General features: G+C 43.3%; 1 protein-coding gene across 1 annotated transcript in view; it reads right to left on the reverse strand.

The window, feature by feature from the left end:
- The window catches only part of LOC104324674 (UTP20 small subunit processome component), a 62,878-nt gene that overhangs the window by 29,343 nt on the left and 9,603 nt on the right, over window positions 1-23,932 (reverse strand). Inside the window, exons 11-30 of the mRNA XM_069773536.1 lie at window positions 23,675-23,752; window positions 22,823-23,001; window positions 22,107-22,250; window positions 21,485-21,573; window positions 19,518-19,623; window positions 18,133-18,283; window positions 17,655-17,717; window positions 17,168-17,326; window positions 15,433-15,509; window positions 14,560-14,639; window positions 13,623-13,866; window positions 12,459-12,659; window positions 10,624-10,714; window positions 9,220-9,305; window positions 8,530-8,655; window positions 7,806-7,972; window positions 7,076-7,284; window positions 3,904-4,047; window positions 1,399-1,478; window positions 254-480 (exon numbers count right to left, since the gene is read on the reverse strand). Coding sequence (XP_069629637.1) covers window positions 254-480; window positions 1,399-1,478; window positions 3,904-4,047; window positions 7,076-7,284; window positions 7,806-7,972; window positions 8,530-8,655; window positions 9,220-9,305; window positions 10,624-10,714; window positions 12,459-12,659; window positions 13,623-13,866; window positions 14,560-14,639; window positions 15,433-15,509; window positions 17,168-17,326; window positions 17,655-17,717; window positions 18,133-18,283; window positions 19,518-19,623; window positions 21,485-21,573; window positions 22,107-22,250; window positions 22,823-23,001; window positions 23,675-23,752 — 2,701 coding nt within the window. The remainder of the gene's footprint in view (window positions 1-253; window positions 481-1,398; window positions 1,479-3,903; window positions 4,048-7,075; window positions 7,285-7,805; window positions 7,973-8,529; window positions 8,656-9,219; window positions 9,306-10,623; window positions 10,715-12,458; window positions 12,660-13,622; window positions 13,867-14,559; window positions 14,640-15,432; window positions 15,510-17,167; window positions 17,327-17,654; window positions 17,718-18,132; window positions 18,284-19,517; window positions 19,624-21,484; window positions 21,574-22,106; window positions 22,251-22,822; window positions 23,002-23,674; window positions 23,753-23,932) is intronic.

The raw sequence follows: 23,932 nt of genomic DNA on the forward strand, positions 1-23,932 counted from the left end.
TTTCCTTCTTCATAAGGAATTTCTCCATGCTCAGGACCCTGACACTCAAATGTGGATCTCAACAGTCATTGGACAAGCAGGACTTTACAGTTTTTTAGCATGTCAAGACAAATTTGTACACTGACGTTTCCATCTCCACTGGGAGGTCTCCTTCCCTGGTATTTCTCAGCCAGTGCAAAGACAAGCTCATCATAATCTAACACCTCCATCCAAAGCACCCAACAGGCCTCTCACGACTCTTACGCAGGCATACCTTCTGTCATGTCTCCAGTGACCATGACAACACAGTCAGTCACGCTCAAACTGGAAACCTGCTCAGTGGGTTCAAAATCTGGGCTGTTGAGAAGGCTATCAGCTATGTCCATCACAAGACTGGATGTGGCCTCAGACAGATTCTTGGCTGACAGCACAGCAAACACATTTGACAGTATATCACACTCCGGGTGATCTGGTTGTTGCTTGGCCAGCAAGGGGAAATACCTGAGAGAAAGATTATAAAAAAGGCTGGCTGAAAATTTAAGTTCAGAACTTTATATATAATTCTTTTGTGCAAAAAGTCACACCAAAAGATAATGACTATCTTCTACTTCAAACAAGGAAAAAGCCCAAAAAATGAACAACGTCATGAAAAATAGAATGAAGGGAGGTTGAGAGGTCATCAGGTCCCTTTTCTTGCTTCAAGATAGCATCATCTAAACCTAACCCTTTCTCCACAGATGTTTGTCCAAGTCTTCTGTTAGTTTGCTCCTAACCTAATGATCCAAGACCATCTTTTTACAGAAGTTTGTATACAAGTTCTTCATGCCTACAAATGATGTGTCTTAAAACAGATACTGAATCTTCCTAGCAAAGGAAAAGCAGTGAGTCTGTGGAAAAGGCAAAAATCACTCAAGACAGCCAAGTTGGAATTTTTCACAGTGTCTGCATCAAAAAAAACCTCTCCTACAACTTTCAGTATCAGAATCTCAGTCACAGATTCTGTGCTGAACGTGCCCACATTCTTTTCATAAAATAGAAAGAAATAGGGAATCAAAAACCTTGAATGAAATTATATATTGTAAAACTGACTTGGCACCTGCTAAGACTAAGAAGTCATTGGTCAACACATGGACATATTCTAAGAAGTCAGCCCTCCTCCTCACCTGTCAGCTGGGTTTGGGCTACATATGTGCTTAAGTTGTTAATATATGGGAAAAGCAGCCCACTAAAAAGAGAGTAACTGCATAAATTGGAAAGCTTCCCAACTGCATCTGGACTACTATCAAAAGAATAATGGCCTAATGGGAAAAGAAAATATAAGTTCTGACACAATTATTCATAACCTGTTAGTGTGCTCTCTCTTCCTTCAATTTCGTGTACTCAGAAGTACTTATGCCTCTTTGTGAGGAGAACACTTACCTGGGATTCTTACTCCACGTGTGAATGAGTTTGAGCAGAAAAGTTGGAGAATACTGACCCTCTGAAGCCAACCTGCAGACCTAAAGGAGATAAAAATCAGATAGCAATGCAACACGAGTAGGTAAAGCCACTTAAAAACCTCACCTCTAACAAAGACCTCACTACAATCTATAGTTTACCTTTTTTAGAAAGTGATTTCATCATCATTTTTCCAGCTTCCTCAGTACTTGTGGAATCACTCTTAGATTATCTTACTTGTATTTATACACTATTCCAGGTACCATATTTGCCCTCCCCTTGAAACTGGCTCCCTATGGAGCCTCACATTTGCTGCAGAGACCTAACAACCTCTCCCAGACATACCTACGAGATCTCAAGCGCAACACCCAAACCTCAGTCCTCCCACACTTCCTATGCCGTGGCCGCGGCACCTACCACTCCAGCATCTGCTCTGTGTCTCCATGGCCTTGCTGCTATAAAAGCACCCCCTCTGCTCAAGGAGAGGCTCAAGCACTGCACTGCACCCCAGGAATGGGATCTCCTAACAGGGTTCTGTGTCCAAAACCACTCCACCTAAGAGTTGCCCAGCCTCAGCCCCACACAGTAGCTGCTGCTCCTTCACATGACTGGACACAGGCAAAAGAGACCCAGTGCTCAGGTCTGGCTCCCTCCTCTCTGCAACCCAACAGGCTGCACGCAAGTCACACAGCTGGGTTTCCACCCTGACCACAGCTGGACTGTCAGCAGGGCACTGCTAGTGAACACACAGGCAGGGAATGCTCCAGTGCATTCAGCGGCAATAGCCAGGATGGCGCATGTGGGGTTTGGACTAGCTCAGTCTGGGCTCAAGGCCTGCACGTAACAGAAAAGAAAGCAGGTCTGACCATCACAGCCAGGGTCTTAGAAAGCTTCTTCTCCTGCCCCCAAAGGCTGGTAATGTTATTGCTGTGCATAAAACAGAGCTTTTCTGAATGCTGTACAATGAAAAGTAAACTGTTAATCCAATCCTGCAGGAATGCTGCTGTGCAGGCTAAAGATATTGAGCCTCTGCAGCAAATTCCTGGGGTATGAAGGGCAGCAAACTCCAGTTCCAAGTACAACAGGCTTAAAACAATTTGCCCTCTCCAGGAATTTTTATACACCTTGGTTCCTTAAAAAAGGAAAGCACACAAGTCAAATGATTCTTCTGCCAAAACCAAATCTTCCTGCAGTTCACCAGTAGAGACTGCCTTTAGAGGGAGCTTCTGGATCACACTACCAACCAAGCTCCAAAACCCGCTCTGTCTTCCTGACATTGATAAGGACAACAGGACTTCTAACTATTTAACAACAATTTTACATCTTGTTCAGATTTACTCAGCGTTTCCAAACACAATACTCCCTGAAAGCATTAACTGCTTTGCTGACTTAAAGTCCGAACCACATGCTTGAATTGCTCTGGGACTGCAGTAAATGTTCACTGCTTTGCCCATGTGGCACCCTGGTCTTGAAAAGACTCCATGGACAAACCAGGAACATAAAACTCTCTGGTACTCAGCACAGTGAAATACAGAGCTATATGCACTGCCTGAAACTATTTTATGTACTGTTTGTCCACATACACATACTACACATCACACATTGTTACTGGTAGAGCAGAGAAACAGGGTAGGAGTAAACATACACAACATTTAGAGATCTGGGGTTTCCTAGACCACAGCAGTTACTCCTGGTGCTCTCTGACAGGCTTTTTTGCCGCAAGGAAGTTGGACATTTGGATACCTCAAAAACCTCAGTGGAAGAGCTCCGTTGGAGTCAGCCCATCTTGCTTGGTTACCCTTTGGGTGGAGGCCACTGCCTTTAGAGCAGGGACAACCCAGCAGCTGGTGCAGGCATTCCCTGATAACCTCAGAGCCCAGTGCACCAACACCACCAGCACAATCTCATTTTTAATACTGTGTGTTCTCTCTTCCCCTCACAATAGCGCATCTTCCCAACTCAGAGGTGATCTGAATTTCTCTGATGAAGGCCACAACCCTGGGCTTTGTCGCTGTGCTCACACGGGACTCCCAGCAAGCAGGTACAAGAGCACACAGCCCACTGACAGACCCTGCTGGGTCCTTCTTGTCCTGCAGCAGCACTTGTTTCAAGAGTCCCCTACCACAGGCCCAATAACCATCTCACAGAAAAGTAACAAAGTGCACCTAGAACTGACTAGTATTACTTCGCTTCCCTGAAGCATCCAGGGAAGAAGTTTGCTTCTGTGCTTAAAGAACAAAGAAATGGCATCCATTTTATTCAGACGAATTAATTTGTACTTCAGCCTATGATTTGATTCTTCCAGGACAAATCAGACATGAGCCAAGAAAATGGCCTTACACAGACACATCAGAATGCCAAAATCTGTCTGAGGCCGCATCCAATCTTGTGATGGACATAGCTGACATGATGGACTCCAGTGTAGCTGGAGTTCTCCGAATGGTGTATGTTATACACAAGGTGTTTGGAAGAACAAGAAATACTTACCTGAGGCCATACAACTGCATGGAAAACTGCATCAATCTCTTCCACACTAAAGCTGTAGGTCTCATAATCAGAAAAAAACTCTGCCACAAGCTTGAGTCCAAGACGTCTCAAATTCTTCAGTGGATTAATCAACCTAGGCTGGACCTGTAAAAACAAAACAAAACCCCAGTAACACCTTTGCAGAACAACTACTAACTATTTTCTCTGAAATTAAATACAGCAATTCATTGACCACAGATACAACCTTTGCTGGAACTATCACAGTGTTCTTCTGTTTTCTCCTGTAACTTGTTCACAGTAGCAATCTACCTCTTCACAGCTGACCTCAATTTTTCTAAGAGGTGCCTATTCCTGCACTGAGTCAGTTACACAGGACTCCTTCAGCTCATGAAAATCCATGCTGACAGGTTTGCAGTAGCACCTGCCCTTTTTGGACAAAATGCAGAAAGCTACACCACAGTTACATTTCCAGTCCTGAGACTTAAATAATTCTCTTTTACACAGGAAAGGACCCAAATCAGCTCTCAAAAACAAAGTTGTACTTTGCACACTGAAATCTACTGGGAAGAAAATAAATCAACAGACAAGGAGAAGGGGGAGAAATAGAGAAGGCAAGAATATGAATCACTTCCTCCAGCGGCGCAGGGGAGGAATATAGAATTTGGTTACAGGAGGATGCTTCCTGTACCCATTTAGCAGTTATGTTCCATAGCCTTTCTTGGGGAAAATATTTCAGTAAGAAAATCAGCCACACAGCTAATCATGAAGTTATTCATGCACTGCTGCATTCTGACTCTTCTCCCCGAGAAGAGTCCTGACTTGAGTAACCTAAAATGCTTCCATACTGTGCAATGCAGCTCACAGCACAAACATGAGGTAGCTCCCCAGTGCAGAGGTACTGAACTGCAGTCTCAGAAACAACAGAGCCACATCAGAGCAAATAAAGGCTGTTGTCCGAGACTGGACCTATGTCTTGCATTCCTCAGAGTCTCCAGTACATACCACGATCCCCCAAACAGAATAAACACTTACATCTCTTATTTTGCAAAGCAGCTTTGGTGTCAAAGCCTCACTGAAAGACATGACTTTTTTTTTATTTGATATACCTATGGACTTCTGAAGACACTACCCTCTACCATGCAATACACTTCTATACCCCCTTTACACCCAAAATCACAGGTAAAAAGACAAAGAGAAGATGGTGGAAAATGTACCAAACTCTTGCCCAGGACCTCCTAGGTTGGCCTGAACATGTACTAAAGCTGTGCAATCAGCTTCCAGGCAGCAAATGAGCTGCTTGAGGGGCCAAAGAAAGCACAAACCAGGCTACTATTGCTAATGGTGACACCCAACCAAAATAATTTTGGGTCTCCCGCTGTTCAATCGCCATAAGAGCAGTGCTCAGAGATCGAGTCTTTGAGAGGACAAAGAAACTCAATGCTGAACACAATCAGTAGGAAATGGTAAATGAGTAATTTGGCTTAAAATGGTCAAAGTTGATGTTTAACTCTCCAGGCAGTATCAGCCTGCAATAAATTACTCTCAAATTCCAAGAATGTCTTCTAATCATTAGCCAAGATAAACAGATTTCTCACACTCTTCCTTGAGCTTTTAACATCTCATGGGCTAATGAAGTGCTAAATTAAGTTCAGACAAATGACAGACTGTCACTCCGCACATTACATAATGATGACAGGATTACCGTAGTAACCGTGGCAAAATGTGACTATCCCAGCGATGAATGAAGCAGCTTTTAAAACTCCTTCCCAGTTTAAAACATGTAGGCACATGCAATCCATTGCTTAAGTCAGACTATGGGATGCTGCTGTCCTAAAGTTTGCTTATCCCCTTCATAAATGAAGACAGTTGCAAGGTTCTGTGCAGCCTGCAGGCAACTATGGGACCTTGGATGCCGTGTTTGATGGACTGTTTCCAAGGCAAGTTCTAACCTCGAATGCTCACAGATGGGTCTTGGCAAGAACACACGTGCATGGTGACAAAACATTCATTACCTAACACCACTTGCTCAGTCTACCATCACAGAATTACTTTCAACACACCACTTGCTCAGTCTATCATCACATAATTCCTTTCAACACCTCAGCGATGATGATGACTGTGCAGTTTGCTTGTTTCGCACCTAATATACAGTCAGGCTCTGCACCGGACCAGACGAGTTTTCCTTTTCCTATTTGGACTGAAGCCTGGCAAAGGCACTGGTTTCAGAAAGATAGAAAAGCCTGGCTCAATGTCATAGTTTCCTAACAGCTGGCAACAGACCCCCTTGAGCTGGCTGAGCTAGAGCTCAGGGATCTCTGTGCTGCTGTCCTGGGCACAGGGCAGCAGTAAGCCAACATACCCCATCTTTAGGTGAAGCCAATCTTTAACAGAATGTTTTCCTCATCTGACCCTTTCTGCACGTACAGCCATTGCACAGCAAGGGAAAACACATTCACAGTGCTCTGCAGATACCTGGCTGAAACCCAAATCGTGACACTGGATTAGCATGATTACTCCTGATACAGAGCTGAACATGCTTCTAGTGTGCTGAAAGCATGGCTGGTAGCCATGTTGTCCCTGTGTCCCATGACAGGACACAATCACTGTAGATAATCACTGTGATCATCCACAATGCTGAGCTCCCCTGGGGTCTAGCACTGCAACAAAACACCTCAAAGATGTTTTGCTCTAAAGTCCTCAGGCAAGGAACTTTAAATCCTCTCCTTCCCCTGCTCAGATGTTTTATCCTTGCAGCCAAGCAACTACATCTTTAAGGCCAATTTCAACTTCCAGCCATAGAATCTTGTTACATCCTTACAACAAATCACTTAGCTCCCCCTCACACCCATCTCTCCACAGAGCAGGCAGGTAGCAATGCACAGAGGTCACCTCCAACTCTCTCTTCAGTAACTCAAACAAAAATGCAGTCCAAAGCAGCTTTCTAAATACATTTAATCTGCCTGCACTACCTGAGCCCTGTAGCGCTTTCAGACAAGTATCATTGGCCTCTGTTTTGACAGACATCTAATTGCTAAACTTCACTCCATGCTGGCATTAAACTTATCTTTAGCTGAACCAGTGAAGGTGTGTGTACATGTGCAAGCTAAGGGGAGGAGGAGGGAAAGGAATTTAATTTACATGTTTGTTTGTATATCATTTGCATATATTGTACCTTCTCTCTTTGCTGGAGGATGCAGGATACCACAGCCGTCATGCAGAGCAGAATCTGTAGAATTTCAGGCAGGTACTGATGGATCAAATGTCCCATGTTTTTCAACACAACTTCGAGACCATTGAAGAGGCTATGCTGACGCCCAAGAGGCAGGACTTTAGCTAAATCCAGCTCTGACATACTTCGAAGCACTGCAGTCTGGCAAGGCCCTGCAATAGGCAAAGGGACAGCAACTTATCTAGAGAAGCCCCATGAAGATATTCACTACCAAAAATAATTTTCAATGAAAAATAGTATCATCTGGCCCTAAATTACAGATCCTCACATTCAGCTTTTTACATAAGGACAGCTGTAGGTATCCATCTCTCTCTGACACTCAGACATCTCCCACTGCTACAGTACCAGAGCACTTTACAACCTTTGTTTATTGCCATCATATGCAGGCTAGCTTACAATGCTAGCAATTGCTCATTCCTGGCCTGCTACAGCTTACTTGCACAGCTGTGGCAGTCATTAAGTTCTTCTGACCTTGAACCTGTAAAACAGAGCAATCGTGCTTTGTAAGAAAAAACTCAAGGGAATCTCAGTTCTTATCAGAAGTTTACTTTCATCCTTCCAAGGCACTGTTAGAGACAAACTGAAGCACATAACAGTACTAAACATATTTAACCTCCCACATCTCTACAGGTCAGGAAGTAGCATACCCCCAGGTTCTACTGCCTGTACCTACCATTACTGAATTGCTTCACAGCTTCAAAGAGTAGATCCAAGAACATCCGTATCTCTTCGGGCAGTGAGCCGGCAAGAAATCGCAGAACGATTGACATGCGAGTGCCCGCCAAAGACTTGCCCTGCGTTTTGCTCCCCGTTTTGTTTCTCATTCTGCCATAGAGAATTCTTCAAGAGCCAAAAAGAGGTTGCATTAGCTTTCAGCAAGCCACCTGCTTCCTAACCTCTTATTCTGCAGGAGAAACTCCATATAAAATATTCTCTAGCGAGAACAAGCTGAGTGGAAGTCCCCTCTTCAGGGTCTCCACTGAATTACTACACATTGCCCAAAACCATCCCAGTGAAAGATCAGCTTCTGCTACGACAATGGAAGCTTTGCTGGAGACTTCAGGTATAAAACTAGTTGTCTGCACAACTTGCATCACTATATCTTAATAAAAATAAGTGGCAATACTCGGTGAACTGAAATGTTCTCACAGTTCTCTGTAAGCCTTAGCAGAAACAGTATTTACCAAAATGCTGTTTTTAAAGAAAACACTATTTGCATAACACATTACATAAATGTGTTAATAAGGAAACCATACAGAACATCACAAACTAAAGTCATCAAACCATACCATTAACCATAGGTTTATCTCAACTGTTTAAAATGAGAAGCAGCAGCATTACATCTCTGCTCATGCTACTTTGACATGAAACTTTTAAACCCACACTTCATGACACACCTCATAAGAACAGGGATGAGATCTGGTCGATGCTCCATTTTTACCACTGCGGTCTCCTCAGAAATACTGAAGTGGACTATTTCTTCTTTAAAACTCTTGTCCTCCAGTAGCCTTTGCAAATTCTCCCTGACAATAATAAACATTATTTGAGGGCAGGTAGGGTTATAAAAATAAACAGACACACACACATGCATCTATATCTAAATTACCTACCTATCTAATCTATGCTGTATATAAAATATTAAAGTACTATGTTCCCACCCTTTTATCAGAAAATATTTTAAAACCCAGCAAGTTCAAGCTAATTATGTAGCAAAGTACCTCCTGGACACATTCTGAAGCGATTATTCAAACACAAACTACAGTTTTTATGCTGTCGCTTTGGGTGGTTATGATTCACCGCTATAAAAGACCCCTTTGAAAATGATGCAACTACTAAGCACGCACTATTCTGGGACAGAATGAAAGTGATGCCATTTTCCTGAAACCCAAAAAGAGACACTGACCAACCTCAAGACCTTATTATTTCATTTTAGATAGGAAATATACGGCTGGCTAAAATTAAAATTTATACATACGTCTTCAACAAATACAGGGAAGGATCTCTCTTTGAGGCAACTGACCCCCAGCAGGCTTCTGATATGACAGCAGGCTCATTCACAGGTGCTAAAATAATATAAAAGCTTTTACCTGTATGGCAGTAGATGAGGATGCTTGTATGTCATTATACAGTCAAGAGCTATTCTCTGTACACTTTGATCTTGATGGGACAGTAACTGCAAATGACGAAAGAAAGAAGTTGAGTCCCTGTCTAGAAGACAGAAGTGCTTATTGAAAATAGTGAAACAACCCAAAGGCTCCAAGCTCATGGACTAACTTATCAAAATGAAACAGAATGTATGCGTTGCCAGTATAAAGCCAAGATGTGAATACACAACAGTCACTCATAAAAAGTGGACACGGCTGCTGGTAGCTCATATACACTTCCCCCCCCCATCTACATAGGATAGTTATAATATTTGGTTTTTCGTAATTGTCTTTTGGACCACCGTCAGCTTGCGTTTTCAGCCTCCAAAACCAGTTACCAGTTAGGTATTTGGGAAGACCGGATTAAAAAGCAGGCTACCCAAACCAGTAAGTGATGAAGTAATCTCTCTTCTTATGTCAGGCTGGTTTTCACACACTGTTTCGACCTTTACACATCTGTTCAATATTTTTGTAAGAATACAAGCAAACACATGGACCAACTCTTTTCCTAAGCAAAACTCTGAGGTTGACTGAAACAGAGTGGATGTTCTTTAGAGATTCTCAAATCTGGGGACTAATGAATGGACCTTCCAACTCCCACACCGGGTACCAGATGAAACCCAGGGAACTAACAAGTTCATGCCGCTTAGTACAGTTCTACAGCCCACTGACCGCAGCCTCAGGGAACACAAATTGGGAACAATTAGAGCAAACCCTAATGATCTCAACAAAGCCACAAGTCACGAACCAAGAAAACCTAGTAAAATTAATAAAACACCCTTTTAAGGAGTGTAGGATAAAGACTTACAATCCCTCTTCAGAGGCCTATTTTTCACAATCCCTTCAGGGAAATCCCTCAAAAAGGAATCTTAATCAAACTGAGTATTCTTCAGGAACAAATTCTGTTTTCTTTATTTGATGCAAAATGATCTGTTGTTCACACTGACCCTACTCTTCATAGATACAACACTGTAGGAGAAGGACAAATCTCCTTGGGTCTTCGCCAAGCGTTGGATTCAAAATCCTCTTCCAGATCCTGCCGTGCAAGTGGAACAGACTCCCTCTACAGCCACTCCTCCACCTTGCCAAAGACTACTACTTGTCTGTGCCAGATCTGTTTGCATGAGCCGCTCCTGACAAACTAAGCCAGGTATCTCACGCAGGTCTTTGCTAAAGGGGCTCATATCAAGTGAAGCCTGCTAGGAAGCCCTCTCAACGACAGCTCCTTTTTCAGCTATCATGCCTGGGTTCGGAAAGTGACAGGCTTCTGCTGTCTCAGACACTGCATTCAAATAACAATGAGTTCACTTATCAGCAGTAATTCTAAAAGCCAGCAAATAGCATCACCTGGGTATATAATGCGTTCAACTTCTGCTCCAGATACAGCGCACGAGGATTCGAGAATTTAGAGAAAACTTGTAAGTGGGCTATTAGTTGCCTGTAAAACCAAACAAAAAAAAATCAAAACACTTTTTTAAATGACCAGAAGAGAGAAACCTGCATTATCATAAACAAATGGAGACCTTTTATTAAAACTGATTAACAAGAAAGAAAAAAAACCACCACACAAGAGGATCCCTAGTCTACAGGCCTCCATTTCAGAGACACAGTGAGAATTATCTTGTTCCCTCTCCTAAGCAGCTCTTTCCAGCTGTCACTTCACTGCACAGAGAAGGCCATTTCCTCAGTAGCTCTAGATGGGCTCAGCTTTTGACGAGAAAGGAATACAAACAGCCAGGATGCAGACTGTGCTGGACTTATGCTGGGCTGCAAGCACAGATGGGACTCCGTTCCTCTAGAAGTGGCTGTGTCATCCCACATCTGCCCTACGTCCACTTTGTGGGAGAGGAGAGAGATGACCGGGATAAGGAAGGTGTGAGATCTCCTCTACCATATGCGCTGTGGGGCTGGCAGAGGCTGTCCTCCTCCAGCTGCTCCCCCTGGTAGTTTACACTGAACTCTCCAGACACTCAGCTGGGCCACTCTCCCCCATGGGCTCGGCCAAAGGACGAGTACAACACCTTCCAGCAACCCCACGCCGAGTTTGGGGCAGGCGTGGGTCCTCCCGCTGCCTCAGCCAGACCTCGTGGGCCGCGGAGTGCAGCCCCACCAGGGCTCTCCTACCGCGGCACAGGCCTGACTGCGTGAACTGTCCAGGGTGAAGGCAAAGGGAGGTCAGTCCAGAACTCATTAACACACCTCCGGTAAATCTTTTACGCCTTTGGTACTGCTACCAGAAACTAATGTTCCACTTCAGCACATGGACATTTTGAGATGGAGGTTGAAAAGGAAAAAAAAACAAAACAAAACAAATCCAAAAAACTTGGACTGTCACTGTATTTTAATTCCTGCTAATTTACAGATACAAGCCAGAATGTGGGAACAAAATGAAACACCTGTAAGACACCTGGGATTAAATGACAATTCAGGTTACATATCAAATACTTGTCGTGTTCCAACATGCAAGGTGACATTTTGAAGTCCTCTGTCATTACAAGGGCCATCCTTTGCAGAAAAAGTGGCAAACTACAAATCTTTATGATGTATTTGTAATGGACATTTGACAGAGGTCACCAGGGTAAAAAGACTCTGGTTAGACAAATTGTGGAGAGTTCATACGAAGAGTCACTTTCTCCATGTATTCCGCGCTGCAAACAATGACATTACAATGGCATGTAGGTTCAGTCTAAACCACCACCAAATAAAAATCTTTGTCCCTAAGGCGACGACTGGGACCAAGATTTCTAACAGGTAGGCAATGGCAGAATCCCAATATTAAAATACCTAATTGAATAGTCTCATTTTTTGAAGTGTTTGGCAATGCTCGTGGTTTTAAAAGACCAACAGATCCACACAGAGAAGCCAGGGGAATGCAGGTACAGTGACCTCTGAAAACTTCACAATGGCTTCAGAATACCACATAATTTTTGCTTAAAGTAACACAAACCACAGACTGTCAGCAGGTAATGAGATAATGATAAAGCCTGGGCAGGGTCTTTGGATGTTTAGTACTGTGCAGGCAGTTTCTGACTCTCAAGTGCTTATAAGCCACTGAAAAGTTATGAAGTGCAAGCAAAAGAAGAAAAATGAATATATATAAAAACATAGCTTTTATCTCAACATGAGCTACTGAATCTGCCTTTCCATGAGAGCACTAGCAAGGCAAAACTAAAAATACTCACTTAGCAGCAGCTCTTCTTGTTTTCTTTTTCAGTAGTCCTACAGTAATCTGTTCCCCTTCTTCCTTTTCTTCTTCCTCCTCCTCCATAGCAGCATCATTCACCTCTTCAGCAGGTATTTCTTTTGCTGCTACTGTACCCCTAGTTTTCTTTCTAAGATCCTGAGATGGAGCCACTAATGAATCTGCTGGGTAGTACTCGTTTCTGTGTTTAAAAAAGAAAGAAGGAAGGAATTAAGCAGCTTAGCATTTTTCAGGGTTTCAGGGCGAGAACAACTAAAAACTCCACAATCCACCATTCTCATCGGTAATGGCACTGTGTCTTGCGAGACTATATGGCTAAAAATTCCCAAAGAAGAGTATTTCAGTAAGTATACGCTTCTTGGCCTACAAGTTAGAGATATAAGGCAGTGACCAAATATATTAAAGGAGACTGGAGTTACCTGGTGGAAAGGAAAAGAGACACGAATCGCTGAATTACTAGAGGTCTGTAAAGAGGTTCTGTGCAGGGCATGGGGGTTGTGTTTGCTTGAGTGGGCAGGTGAACAGTGAGTATGGCAGTGTGAGAGTAAGTGAGGAAACTAACCTACTACGATATGGTTCAATTTTTCCAGGAAGGCAAGCAAAACATAGCTTTTCTAATCATAGAAAAGGAGTATCAGAAACCTTCCCCTGCCGCAAGATCACATCGACCCCACGTGCATCATACTATCTGATATGTGCACACATGCAAGCACACCACTGCTCTCCCTCCAGGGGCAGGAAATTCAATCAGCCTCTAACAAAACCAGTATTTTCCCCATCTTGAGGGAAAATATTTTGGTCTTCTGTGATTCCATATGAAAATGTATTTTCATTTTTAAAAAAAGTTACTTTATTTCTACTGAAACCACTCTCTAATGGTGTAATGAGTCTGTGACAGTGGCAAGTCAATAAATGAGAGACTAAGCAGCAGAAACGTACTGCCAGTTTAACTTCAGCCTGCTTCTTGTGTGATGTCTCTAACAGCATCCACATTTCAATCAAAAGGTTATCTTAACTGGAAAGAGACATCGCATCAGCCATGCATTCAGGAAATAAAGTCTATAATGGGATAACCATAGTCTTAAAGCTCAGCAACGCACTGAGAGCAATGTGTCCTCTCAAATGAAAAATAAATCTTACTTACCTAATAAATCTCAAAAGAAGTGGGGAAAGTTCCCTCGACCTAGGCTCCACTCTGTCTGGAAACTTATCCAGTGCTTTCCACAGTAGAAAACGGAAGTTTGTGTGGTCCAGCCGCTCACTGCAATCTGTTCCAGTCCTCAGCTGCTCCAGGAAGACAGTCCCCACCCCTCCTTCTGGCATCTTCTTGCTTTCTGTTTCAGCAATGCTTTCTTCCTGTTCATCTAATTCATTTTGCAGCTCCATTTCTACAGAACAGATGAAGAAAATCTCTTCAGGTTACTTCATTATCACCACTAGCAAGGGATCGGTCCCCCGTTACATAAGTAATACTTTTGGGGACAGGTACCTGCTCAGACAACTGTATTTAACACTGACCTGGAAGACCTGCATTGCTTAGAAAGTATTCTAGGATGCCTTACAGCCCTGATGCGTCTCAGTTAAGCTCAGTTCTCTTGAATAACACAGAAGCCCACAAATGGCTGCATGCTTATGGCTCTATCATGAAATCATAGATTCCATACACCCATAGCTAAACCTCAAGAGCACACCCAAGACAGACACTGTTTGCAGGAATTCCACTGAATCTATGCAGCAGAAAGATGGTCAGCCCCATTATACAGGTTTTGTCATTGCTCCTGATCAGTCTGGGCAGAGCCAGCCTTAAGCAGGGATGAAACTGCTGCATGGCTTCCTGCAACCTGCAACTCCCTCCTGTAATGCAGGTGCCTTTTCTACATACTTCTTGGTGTTTAGGACAGGAGGAGACACTGACTTCTCCCAGGCCTCTCCATTCCTGTCCTGGACATGACACTGGTAGTCAAGAGCCCTGGTTCTGAATTCCCCCATCACATGTAAATTTGGGGCACATAAAAACGCAGTCATGTCATTCACAATTAGCTGGGTTACTGTCATAATAAGATTTAGGATCCATGACTTACCAGCATAGGTAGCAGCCCTCTCCAAATGTTCATATAAGACCTTCCAGAACTGTTTATTCTCCATTTCCTTTGCATAAGAACTAAAAAAGCATAAGACAGCACAAAAGTAAAAAGAAAATAAAAAAAGCCATGCATCAGTAGGCAAGTTAACAACTAACACAATCAGAGGCTTCGATCACTGCTTCAATGTGGGTGTCCGAAGACAGGACATCTGCACAATACAGCTGTAGCACTTCCTTGCCTTTACTCCTGGATCCCAAATGTCAATTGTTATTAAAATAATCTGGTTGCACCTCATGACTTCAAACGAACTCAAATGGAGTAAAAATGTTCTCAAGCCTTCTACTGACTTCTATACAGTAACATCATATAGAACCAAAGGAAGAATTAGCATGGACACATCTTTTGAAGAGCTGGTTTAATTTTTTTTTTATCAGTTCACTAGTCTGAAGGGGGAAATCCCATCCTTTTTAATCATACAACGGAGGGGAAAAAACAAGAAGATAAAGTCATGCTGAAAGCAGACACCTGAGACGGGGAAACTGAGAGGGACTTCTCGCTCCTTTAAGCATTTGTGAAATACTAATCAAATCCTGCTACCTTTGAGTCAAAACTCTGATGCTATTTGACCACATTTGTTACAAGTTCCCTTTAATAGTAAGAAAAATCAGAAACCAAGTTAAAAAGCAAGAGTCTGCACAGGCTGTGATTTATTTGAGAGATCAAATTAGTTTCAGAAGATTTCACATGAAGGTTCTCATGCACAGATCTCTCCAAATCGGGTATTTTTACCTCAGCTTTTGTGTACAGAACAATAGAAGGAATGTTCTGTGAGACAACCACAGATTGCAGCATCCAACTGCATATACTCACGTTACGAGTTCAATTACAGGATCCCAGAGAGGGCTGAAGTTAATGTAAAGCATTCCCAGTAAATACCGAAGAGGCACCTAGAATGGCATACAATACCATCTTGTTGAGATGTAAAAAACAATAGTTAAACACCAACCAACCTCCTCTAACCTTTCTTCCTCTCGCAGAGGAAACTCTGATCAAAGAAGTCCTCAGAAGTACTACAAGTAATGAAGCAAGCCACACATCTTTGTCTCATAGCTGCATGAGGAAATCTATACCCTATTTACTGTAAGCCGCACTGAGATCTAGTCACCACACCTACATACCATGAATGTGCAAAAAACAGTTCAGCACAGCAGATGATCTGGATCGCCTGCCTCCCCCTCAAACTTCGGGGATCCCATAGCAGCATTAAGGACCTCAGAAAGAGGAAAGTTTGCCCTGAAGAGCCTTCATTGCAGTAGGCCTAGAAGCATGTCCTCTGGACTGGCTCCTTGCTGACCTACATGCAGTAGGACTGACCTACAACCCTTCCTCACAGGAGCTTACAAGTCAAGGTAAAAAAATTATACAGGTACAGCAACAGCCAGAAAAATAATTTAAAAACCCCTCCCACCAAATCCATGATAATTTTGCTGGTTTTGGCTGGGGTAGATTTAATTTTCTTCATAGCAGCTAGTATGGGGCTATGTTTTGGATTTGTGCTGGAAACAGTGTTGGTACTTCAGGGATGTTTTCGTTACTGCTGAGCAGTGCTCACACATTCGAGCCAAGGCCTTTTCTGCTTCTCACCCCAACCCTCCAGCAAGCAGGCTGGGGGGGGAACGGGGGGGGGCACAAGGAGTCTGGAGGGGACACAGCCAGGACAGCTGACCCCAACTGACCCAAGGGATATTCCAGACCACAGGACTTCATGCTCAGCATATAAAGCTGGGGAAAAAAAGAAGGAAGGGGAGGACATTCGGAGTGATGGTGTTTACCTTCCCAAGTAATGGTTACACGCGATGGAGCCCTGCTTTCCTGGAGGTGGCTGAACACCTGCCTGCCCATGGGAAGTGGGGAATGAATTCCTTATTTTGCTTTGTGTGCACGGCTTTTGCTTTACCTGTGAAACTGTCTTTATCTCAGCCCACGAGTTTTCTCACTTTTACCCTTCCAATTCTCACCCCCATCCGACCGGGGAGGAGCAAGCAAGTGGCTGTGTGCTGCTTAGTTGCCGGCTGGGGTTAAACCACAACAATCATTTAACTAGTAAAATTGTGACCCTTCCAACATCTAGAAAGTAAGGTCCCCTTTAGCTCAGCAGCAGAGGAGATTCAACAGTCACAGGCATGCAAGATTTTCACCCTGCAGCAAGATCCCAAAGCTAGGCTCTCCAAAGGCCAATGGCAATCCTACCAATGTTCAACCATGCTGAGGGTATGGCAATGTCATGGTTTTCAATTTGCTCACGACTCGCTTCTCCCTGGAATCATTTGCCTTCCTTTCCATGATATCAAAACCTGATTAATCTGGCTGTGGGCCATTTATCTAGATATCACTGTTCTTCTACTAAATATCCAAGAGAACACAATAGTCCCAAGGACAATGGGAGCTGTGATCCTTACTAGCAAGTAAGTTTTCTAAAACCTAATCCGGGAGCTAATTGATTTTTTGATGAACTCTTATTAAAAACTCTCCAATCCGTGTGATGGAATAAGAACATTCTCTTGGAATAAAGGAATGCCACAACTGCTTTTTGACAACTGCTTACCTCCTGCAAAGATCCACTTGGTATTGCAGACTGCACTATATCACATCTTAGTTTCCTCAAATGCAGAAGTTTCTCTCTGTAATCATTCACTGTTGCTGGCACAAGTTCTGCTTGGAGCAATATGGCAAATACTGGCTGCAGTTCCCCTGTGCCATCACCCTGAACAAACAAGTGACATTCATTTTGTTAGAGTATCCTTTCCTCTTTGAAAGGTATTTCAACAAAACTACAGAGTCCCAGCCATTTTGGACGGAAGAACAAAGTCAAGGGACTTGCTCTGTTTTCCACCACTTAGGCGCCAAAACTCACACATCTGAAAACATCAGGAGGCAGGGGCACAAAGAAATAAAACGGGAATGAGAATACACAAAAGCAGAGGACAACCTCTACCAGACACATGCTTTGTTTCTGCAAAGTGGAAAACTGTTCACACACAACATCAAACACAGATGGCTTTGAAATGTTAAATGAAAAGTTTTAGCCCTACCTCAATCTGTGTAGAAGGTGGATTCTCAAAATGGTTTAGAATTCGAACAGTCAATAGCCGGACCTATCCAAAGGGGAAACATATGTCAGAAGCATGCAGGAGAACGCGGGCTACAAACACGCCTAAATAGAGGTTTATGTTTTGCACAGGAAGCTGATTTTGCTAGGTTCCTCCTAGAGTTCAGAAACAGATGAGCTCCTGTAGTCTAGCAGGCAATTCAAAATTAATATATTAGGCTCCTGATCTGATTCACCTCTAGGGAAGCAGCAAGCCTCGCAGGGCTAGAAGTTAACCTCTGTTAACTCATAACCCATGGCAGCCTCTTAGAAATGGACACAGTCCTAAACAGATACTACGGAAGGAATAGCTTTACACAGTCTCATGTTTCTCCCGTCAGCCTTTGCCATTTAACTCAGTTTACGTAAATTACATTGTTAAAATACAAATTATCTTGCGCATGCTCAAAAAAGCAGATTACCTTGGAAATACCAGTGGAAATATTAGGATGCAACTTCTCAAACAAGTCCATTAGGTTCTCTTGGGAAAGGGGTTCCTGGCAGCCACACAATGCCAACCTCGTGTAATAGAGATCAGCCAACAGCAACGCAGAGGGGTCTGAAGGGAAAGTGCTATAACAGAGTGGTTTATTAGCATACTAACAGCACTGCAACAATACAGATATTCGAAAATAAGGCAGTAGCGATGGTAACAATATTAAGGTAAAATTCCACACGACTTCAGACTCTGCTGGCACCAGCAGACCGGTGAAGTCAGACTTCACCAGCATGCTGGCTTCCAGCCTCAAAGCCCAATTACCTGTGACAGCCCAAGAGGCATGAGATTCCTCATTTGTACTAATCGGGCTTGTCAAGCTGGGGCTAGCAGGCTGGGCCGACACACACAGAGCTGCAGAAAACAAATCTGCATATGTCAGACAAGGGCTGCTGCTACTGCCCAGGTGCCCAGTCAGTGATCAACTTCAACAGAAAAGAAATAATCCAGGCTTAGGTGAGGCACCAGGAATCCTGCCAGCCCACAGGGAAACCTCCTTCTGCTACCTTACATCCCTTGCTCCAAGCGGGTTTCACACCCCCAGCCCAAAGCTGGCAGAAGAGCACTAGACTGAAGCTCCCTGCCAAGACTTCCTGCCTGATCTGGGCAAACTGCTTCATCTCCATCGTGCCTCACACGTGGGCACCATGACTTCCTAACTGAACAGGATGTTTTGAAGCTCAAGCCACCAAAGACTTGGAGATGCTCCAGCCCAAGAGTGATGGGAGATGACAAGTTCAGCAGGATTTGCTGGAGAGACATTAATGGTCTCCCTCAATCCCTTCAGCCACTCAGTTGTATGTGCTAATTATAAGTAGAATAGAATTATAATAAATAAAATGGAGCATACAAAACCTCCTCCCGCTGTGGAGCAAGCACACACATGGGTATGTAAGGACATGGAGGAATCCCAACACCACCAGCAGACTGCAGAAGTTCAGCCTTTTGACACAACTCAGAAAGTGCTGTTCCTGTCTCTTTTATCATTATAATGTAACACACAGTTATTAAGTGTAGTGCTCCTACGTAAAACTAGAACCAACGTATTTGACACTACCCTGCAGCTGGCTATGAAAGCTTCAGTTTGCAGAGAAAACACCACTGAACAGGCACTACACCTACCTGGCTCTCCAAACAAACAGTGTCTACAACATTGCTACCTTAACCACAATACTGAAGCAACATGCCAGCGTAACAGAATGGGCAACACACAAATTGGAATTTAACAAGCCCCTACATAAAGGCAAAGTCAACTCTCTGCTGTACCAAGGAGAATCACGAAGAATCACAGAACAGGCAGAGTTTACTTACGTCACCAAGCTCTTGACACGCTCCACAGGTAACAAATGGAGTATTTCAGAAGACTCCGCCAAACTAAGAAGAGTACTTACAGCTTGGCAGGCCACAAACAGGCTTCCTGGAGCAAAGAGAGAAGAACAGCCTGTATATTTACTCAGCTCTCACTGACTTGTGTTTGTATGTTGTTTAAAAAAAAAAAGAACTCTCCCCTCCTTCGTCTCTTCCTAAGCAGAAGAAACACTGTTCCTAAACAGGCAAATTAAAGAAAGTTTTTAAAGGATGTAATTTTCTTACACGCTGCCAGCTGCCACAGAAAAGAAAGGGAAGTGGGCATTCATTTCCCGTTTATTCCTTTGAAAACGTCCCTTTACTCCAAGTTGCTTAATTCCCCAGGTGTGTGCCGAATGCTGCTCACCATTAACCTCCGTAAGGAGCGCCTCAAAGAGAGGAGAAGAAACAGCAAGTAATGGCAGGATGAAGCTTTCTGCATCTATAGTGTAACGGCACAAGTTCCCAACTGTAATCTGCATACCATTTGGTAGCAGTAGGTCTGTGCTGGACAAAGACAGCAGCTCCCACCTCACTATAGACACACTTATATGATCAATAGGGTAAGCACTGCGCATACAGGCAGTTACCCCTGAACAGCTGCCAGGGGTAACTTGCTGTTGCTCTGTCCCAGTTCACAAGCCTGCTTCCCTGCACCCCACAGCAACTGTAGAAAAACACCCAGTTCTGGGATTTGCACTTTGCCTCAGGCCTCGGAGGCCAGGCAGGTCAAATAGGGAGCACGGGGCTGGGGTGTGCCTTGCACAGGCAGTGAGAGGAGACTGGAGTCCCAGTAGGAGGTGAAGGAATTGTAGAGATCGTGGAGCTGGAAAGAATGCTGGAGGATGAAGAAAGTGTCCAGGAACCCTAGTTTGGGAGGAAGGTGAGGAAAATCAAGCAAAGAAGTGTAGGATGGGACAATAGGAGGCAGGAGCCTAGGACTGAAGTTGCATTTGTTTTCTTTTCTCTTATGGGCAAAGGTAGAAATACCAATGTGCCTCTTGCACACACACAGAGCTGGTGCAGAGCTGCTACTACTGCTGCCAAAGATGAGACCCAAAGAAAAGAAAGTTTGGGTATTCCTTTTTTAGAATAAGTACATTGCCACTAAAATAATCACGATAGCACGCAAATCCTGCAAACAGGATAGAAGAAAGGGCTAAATCAAAAAGGACCATGCTTGACAATGACTAGAGAAGAAAAAGCAGAGCCAATTGGCGGATACATTTAGGAATGTTAATAAAGGGATTATAAAGGGAAAAGGCCAGACTCTAGACAAGCCCTTTCAAACCAAAGAACAATGAACGATGAACCCGGGGCATTTCAATACTTGCTTATACTTGGGCACAAGGCCAAATACTTGCAATTGCCCAGATTAACTACTGCCCTGCCCAATGCAAGCTCAGTTAAAACATTTCTTTTCTGGACAGAGAGGGAAGACAACCAGCGACCACCCATGCCTGGAGGAAAAATGCAGCATTTTAGAATTGGTGCTGTGACTTCGGTTGGAGATGGTGATGTCCCAAGCTTTGCACTATAGGTTTGGAATAGTCTAATTGGAGCTTGTGAGTCAATAGTCTCTCCTTCACTTGACTGCTTCAACCTGGACCCGGTTTAGATTGATTTCCATCCTCTTTTTTTTTTTCCCCCTCTCACTTTCTTCTTTTCCTTCCCAATTATCTCTGTCCTCCACTTTGCAGAACATCTGTCACCCAATTATTATTATTATTATGAACAGCAAACACAGAATCGTTTCCTGAAGGGCGTTTCCTCTCAAGCTTTGTTTTTCTAATTTTACTTGAGCTGGTCAATAAATCTGCATACAACGCCAATGCTATTCATCTTCATGCTCTGTGTCATCAGAATAACTGCTTTATATTTTTTTAAGGTATCAACAAAAACCAAATAAACAGGAAATAACCATAACTGACCTTTACAGAGGCTTCCTTTGTCAACGGCTGTGAAGAGAGAGTCTATAAAACTTGTCACACGGGGCAGAATGTTTTCTTTGTCCATTGGTCTGTCCAAAATAAATGGGAAGATTTTTATCTCTATGTTATACTGACACCTACACACATATGAAAGCTTTCTTTCACATCTATCTTGTATTAAATTACAGATAGCTCACCCTAAGTTTGAAACCCACAGCAAACCATTTTTGCTATTTCCAATTCACAATTTAAGTTGTAGCATTCATTGCACCTTCTTTCCAACTATGCTTTCCATACAAGAACATCATAATTATTGAACCCCCCCCCCCCCCACTGTCTAGAGTGGACAGTGCTTAAAATACAGAAGCTGAAATGTGTCAAGAACATCTCTAGGTACTAGAGTACTAAGTTTAGGGAGTAGGCAATCAAGAAACTGATATCCTATTCCTGACTTTACTATTGACTCATGGTATTTGCATACAGCATTTTTTCACCTTCTAACCCTGGGTTCCCCAAACTAGGGTTATTAATTACTGTCCTTCCCTTAGTAAAATGATTTCTGATAGTGAACTAGACAGCATTACAGAAATACATGACAAAAGTACCTTAGAATATCCCTTACCTAATATGAGGCAGTACAACCAAGGCAACCCAAGGCTGTGAAAGGTCAGTGATGCCTTCCTTCTCCGGTAAATGGATTAAAGACACTACATGATCCAACACTGGTACTTCTGCCTTTCCTCCTTGTCTTTTACCTGTTTGTTGCCTTGTATTAGAGCAAAAAATAAAACCAAACTTTTTAGTAACCCACCACTGCATATCAGAGATTGTTCCTTTTCCTCCCATCGTATTCAACCACGATATTCAAAATTACATTTGTTACTTCTAGCAAAGGACAACCCAAGGGATTTTTTTTTTTTTTAATGTCCTCCACAGCACAAAACATCACCTAGTCATGCTGAGGAGCACAAAACATGGCCCACAAGAAATGTCAGGTCTTTATTTCAAGTTCAAATAGTATTTCTAGAAGGGAAGACACTAGTTCTCAGTTGGACACCCTCACAACTAGGACATATAGCCTCTAGGAGCACCTGAGGGTTGTCTCCATGATTATTGTCAATAAACCATGATCATGCCAACATAGACTAATGGATGACAGAAAACAACCAGTGAGGTAAAAGTCTGGGGACTCAAAAGCAGTCACAAGCTGAGCCCAAATCAACAAGCCTATCTGCAGGCAACAGTGCAAACAAAACCGGGGGGCAACTTTTATGTAGCTCTGCACTGCCTTCAGCCATGCAGACACATCTAGTGTTTGCTAAACTTGAGAAGCCTCACCTGACAGATGATTCAGTGAAAATGAGAGGATACTTTTCAAATGCCATTGAACCAATGGTAGGAGGCTCTGCTTTCACCAGAATGAGTTTAGCCAGAATTGCCATCGCCTCATCCTTTGCGAGGGCATCTGTGCCAGAGAAGCAATGCTCAATGTACTCCAGAAAGCATGGAAGAAAATGCTGAAGGGAAAAAAAAAAAAAAAAAGTGTTAAGGATTGGTAAGTCTCTTTAATCATGACCAAATCCACAAAAAACACATGACGCCAGCCACAGAAGAATCCAAACACTCACAAATGAGCCAGCAAAGCACCAGACTTATCAGTCCTGGTGCCCCAAGACACCAGCACACAGACATCCTCTTACCCCAGCAGCAACAGTGATTTGATGTAAAAACTCAGTTCGCCCCAAATCTAGTCTCATCAGGACATTACGGATCCCCGACTTTACTTTCACCTCCCACTCTGTTTAATTCATTTGATTCCTCGCAGATCACCAGTTCCAGGCCTGACCTATCAGACATCCCTTATTCTTCACTTCCACTTACCTTCTCCAGAACTCCTTCTCTTCATCCCATCCATAACAAGCCCACCCTTTTAATTCCCAACAGGCAAGCGTCTTTTTGTGACCACAGATACCTGTCACCTTCTCCAACCCTGAGCACCATTACCAAACTTCAACACAATGGCATAAGTAACCTCTCTCATTCTTACCAGATCATGACAGAAGTTTAAATAAACATCATGTCAATACACAAAAATGCTTCGGCATACAAGCCAGGTAAATATACTATGGATTTCCCAGTTGTTCTCTTTGGCAACAAAAGTAAACAAAATGCACAAAAGCTTCCACCTACCCTCTCAAATTGCTTCATTGTGAACACTGCTTCGGAGAAGTCCAGAAGAAAGTGCCGTTCAAATCCACTTGCAAATACCTGCAAGATGCAAGTGAAAGGTTGACAGGAACACATTAACAAGAGACATTTCATAGTCAAGTCGCCATTACCCATGGGACGTTTTTTCTGGTTTATGAATCAACCATGCTTTGAACTCTGAGACACCCAGCCTGGCACTCTGTTCATGGCTAGCAGGGCTTGTTAGTTCAGGCACACACA

Source organism: Haliaeetus albicilla, chromosome 28 (assembly GCF_947461875.1).
Source record: "Haliaeetus albicilla chromosome 28, bHalAlb1.1, whole genome shotgun sequence".
Classification (NCBI taxonomy): Eukaryota; Metazoa; Chordata; class Aves; order Accipitriformes; family Accipitridae; genus Haliaeetus; species Haliaeetus albicilla.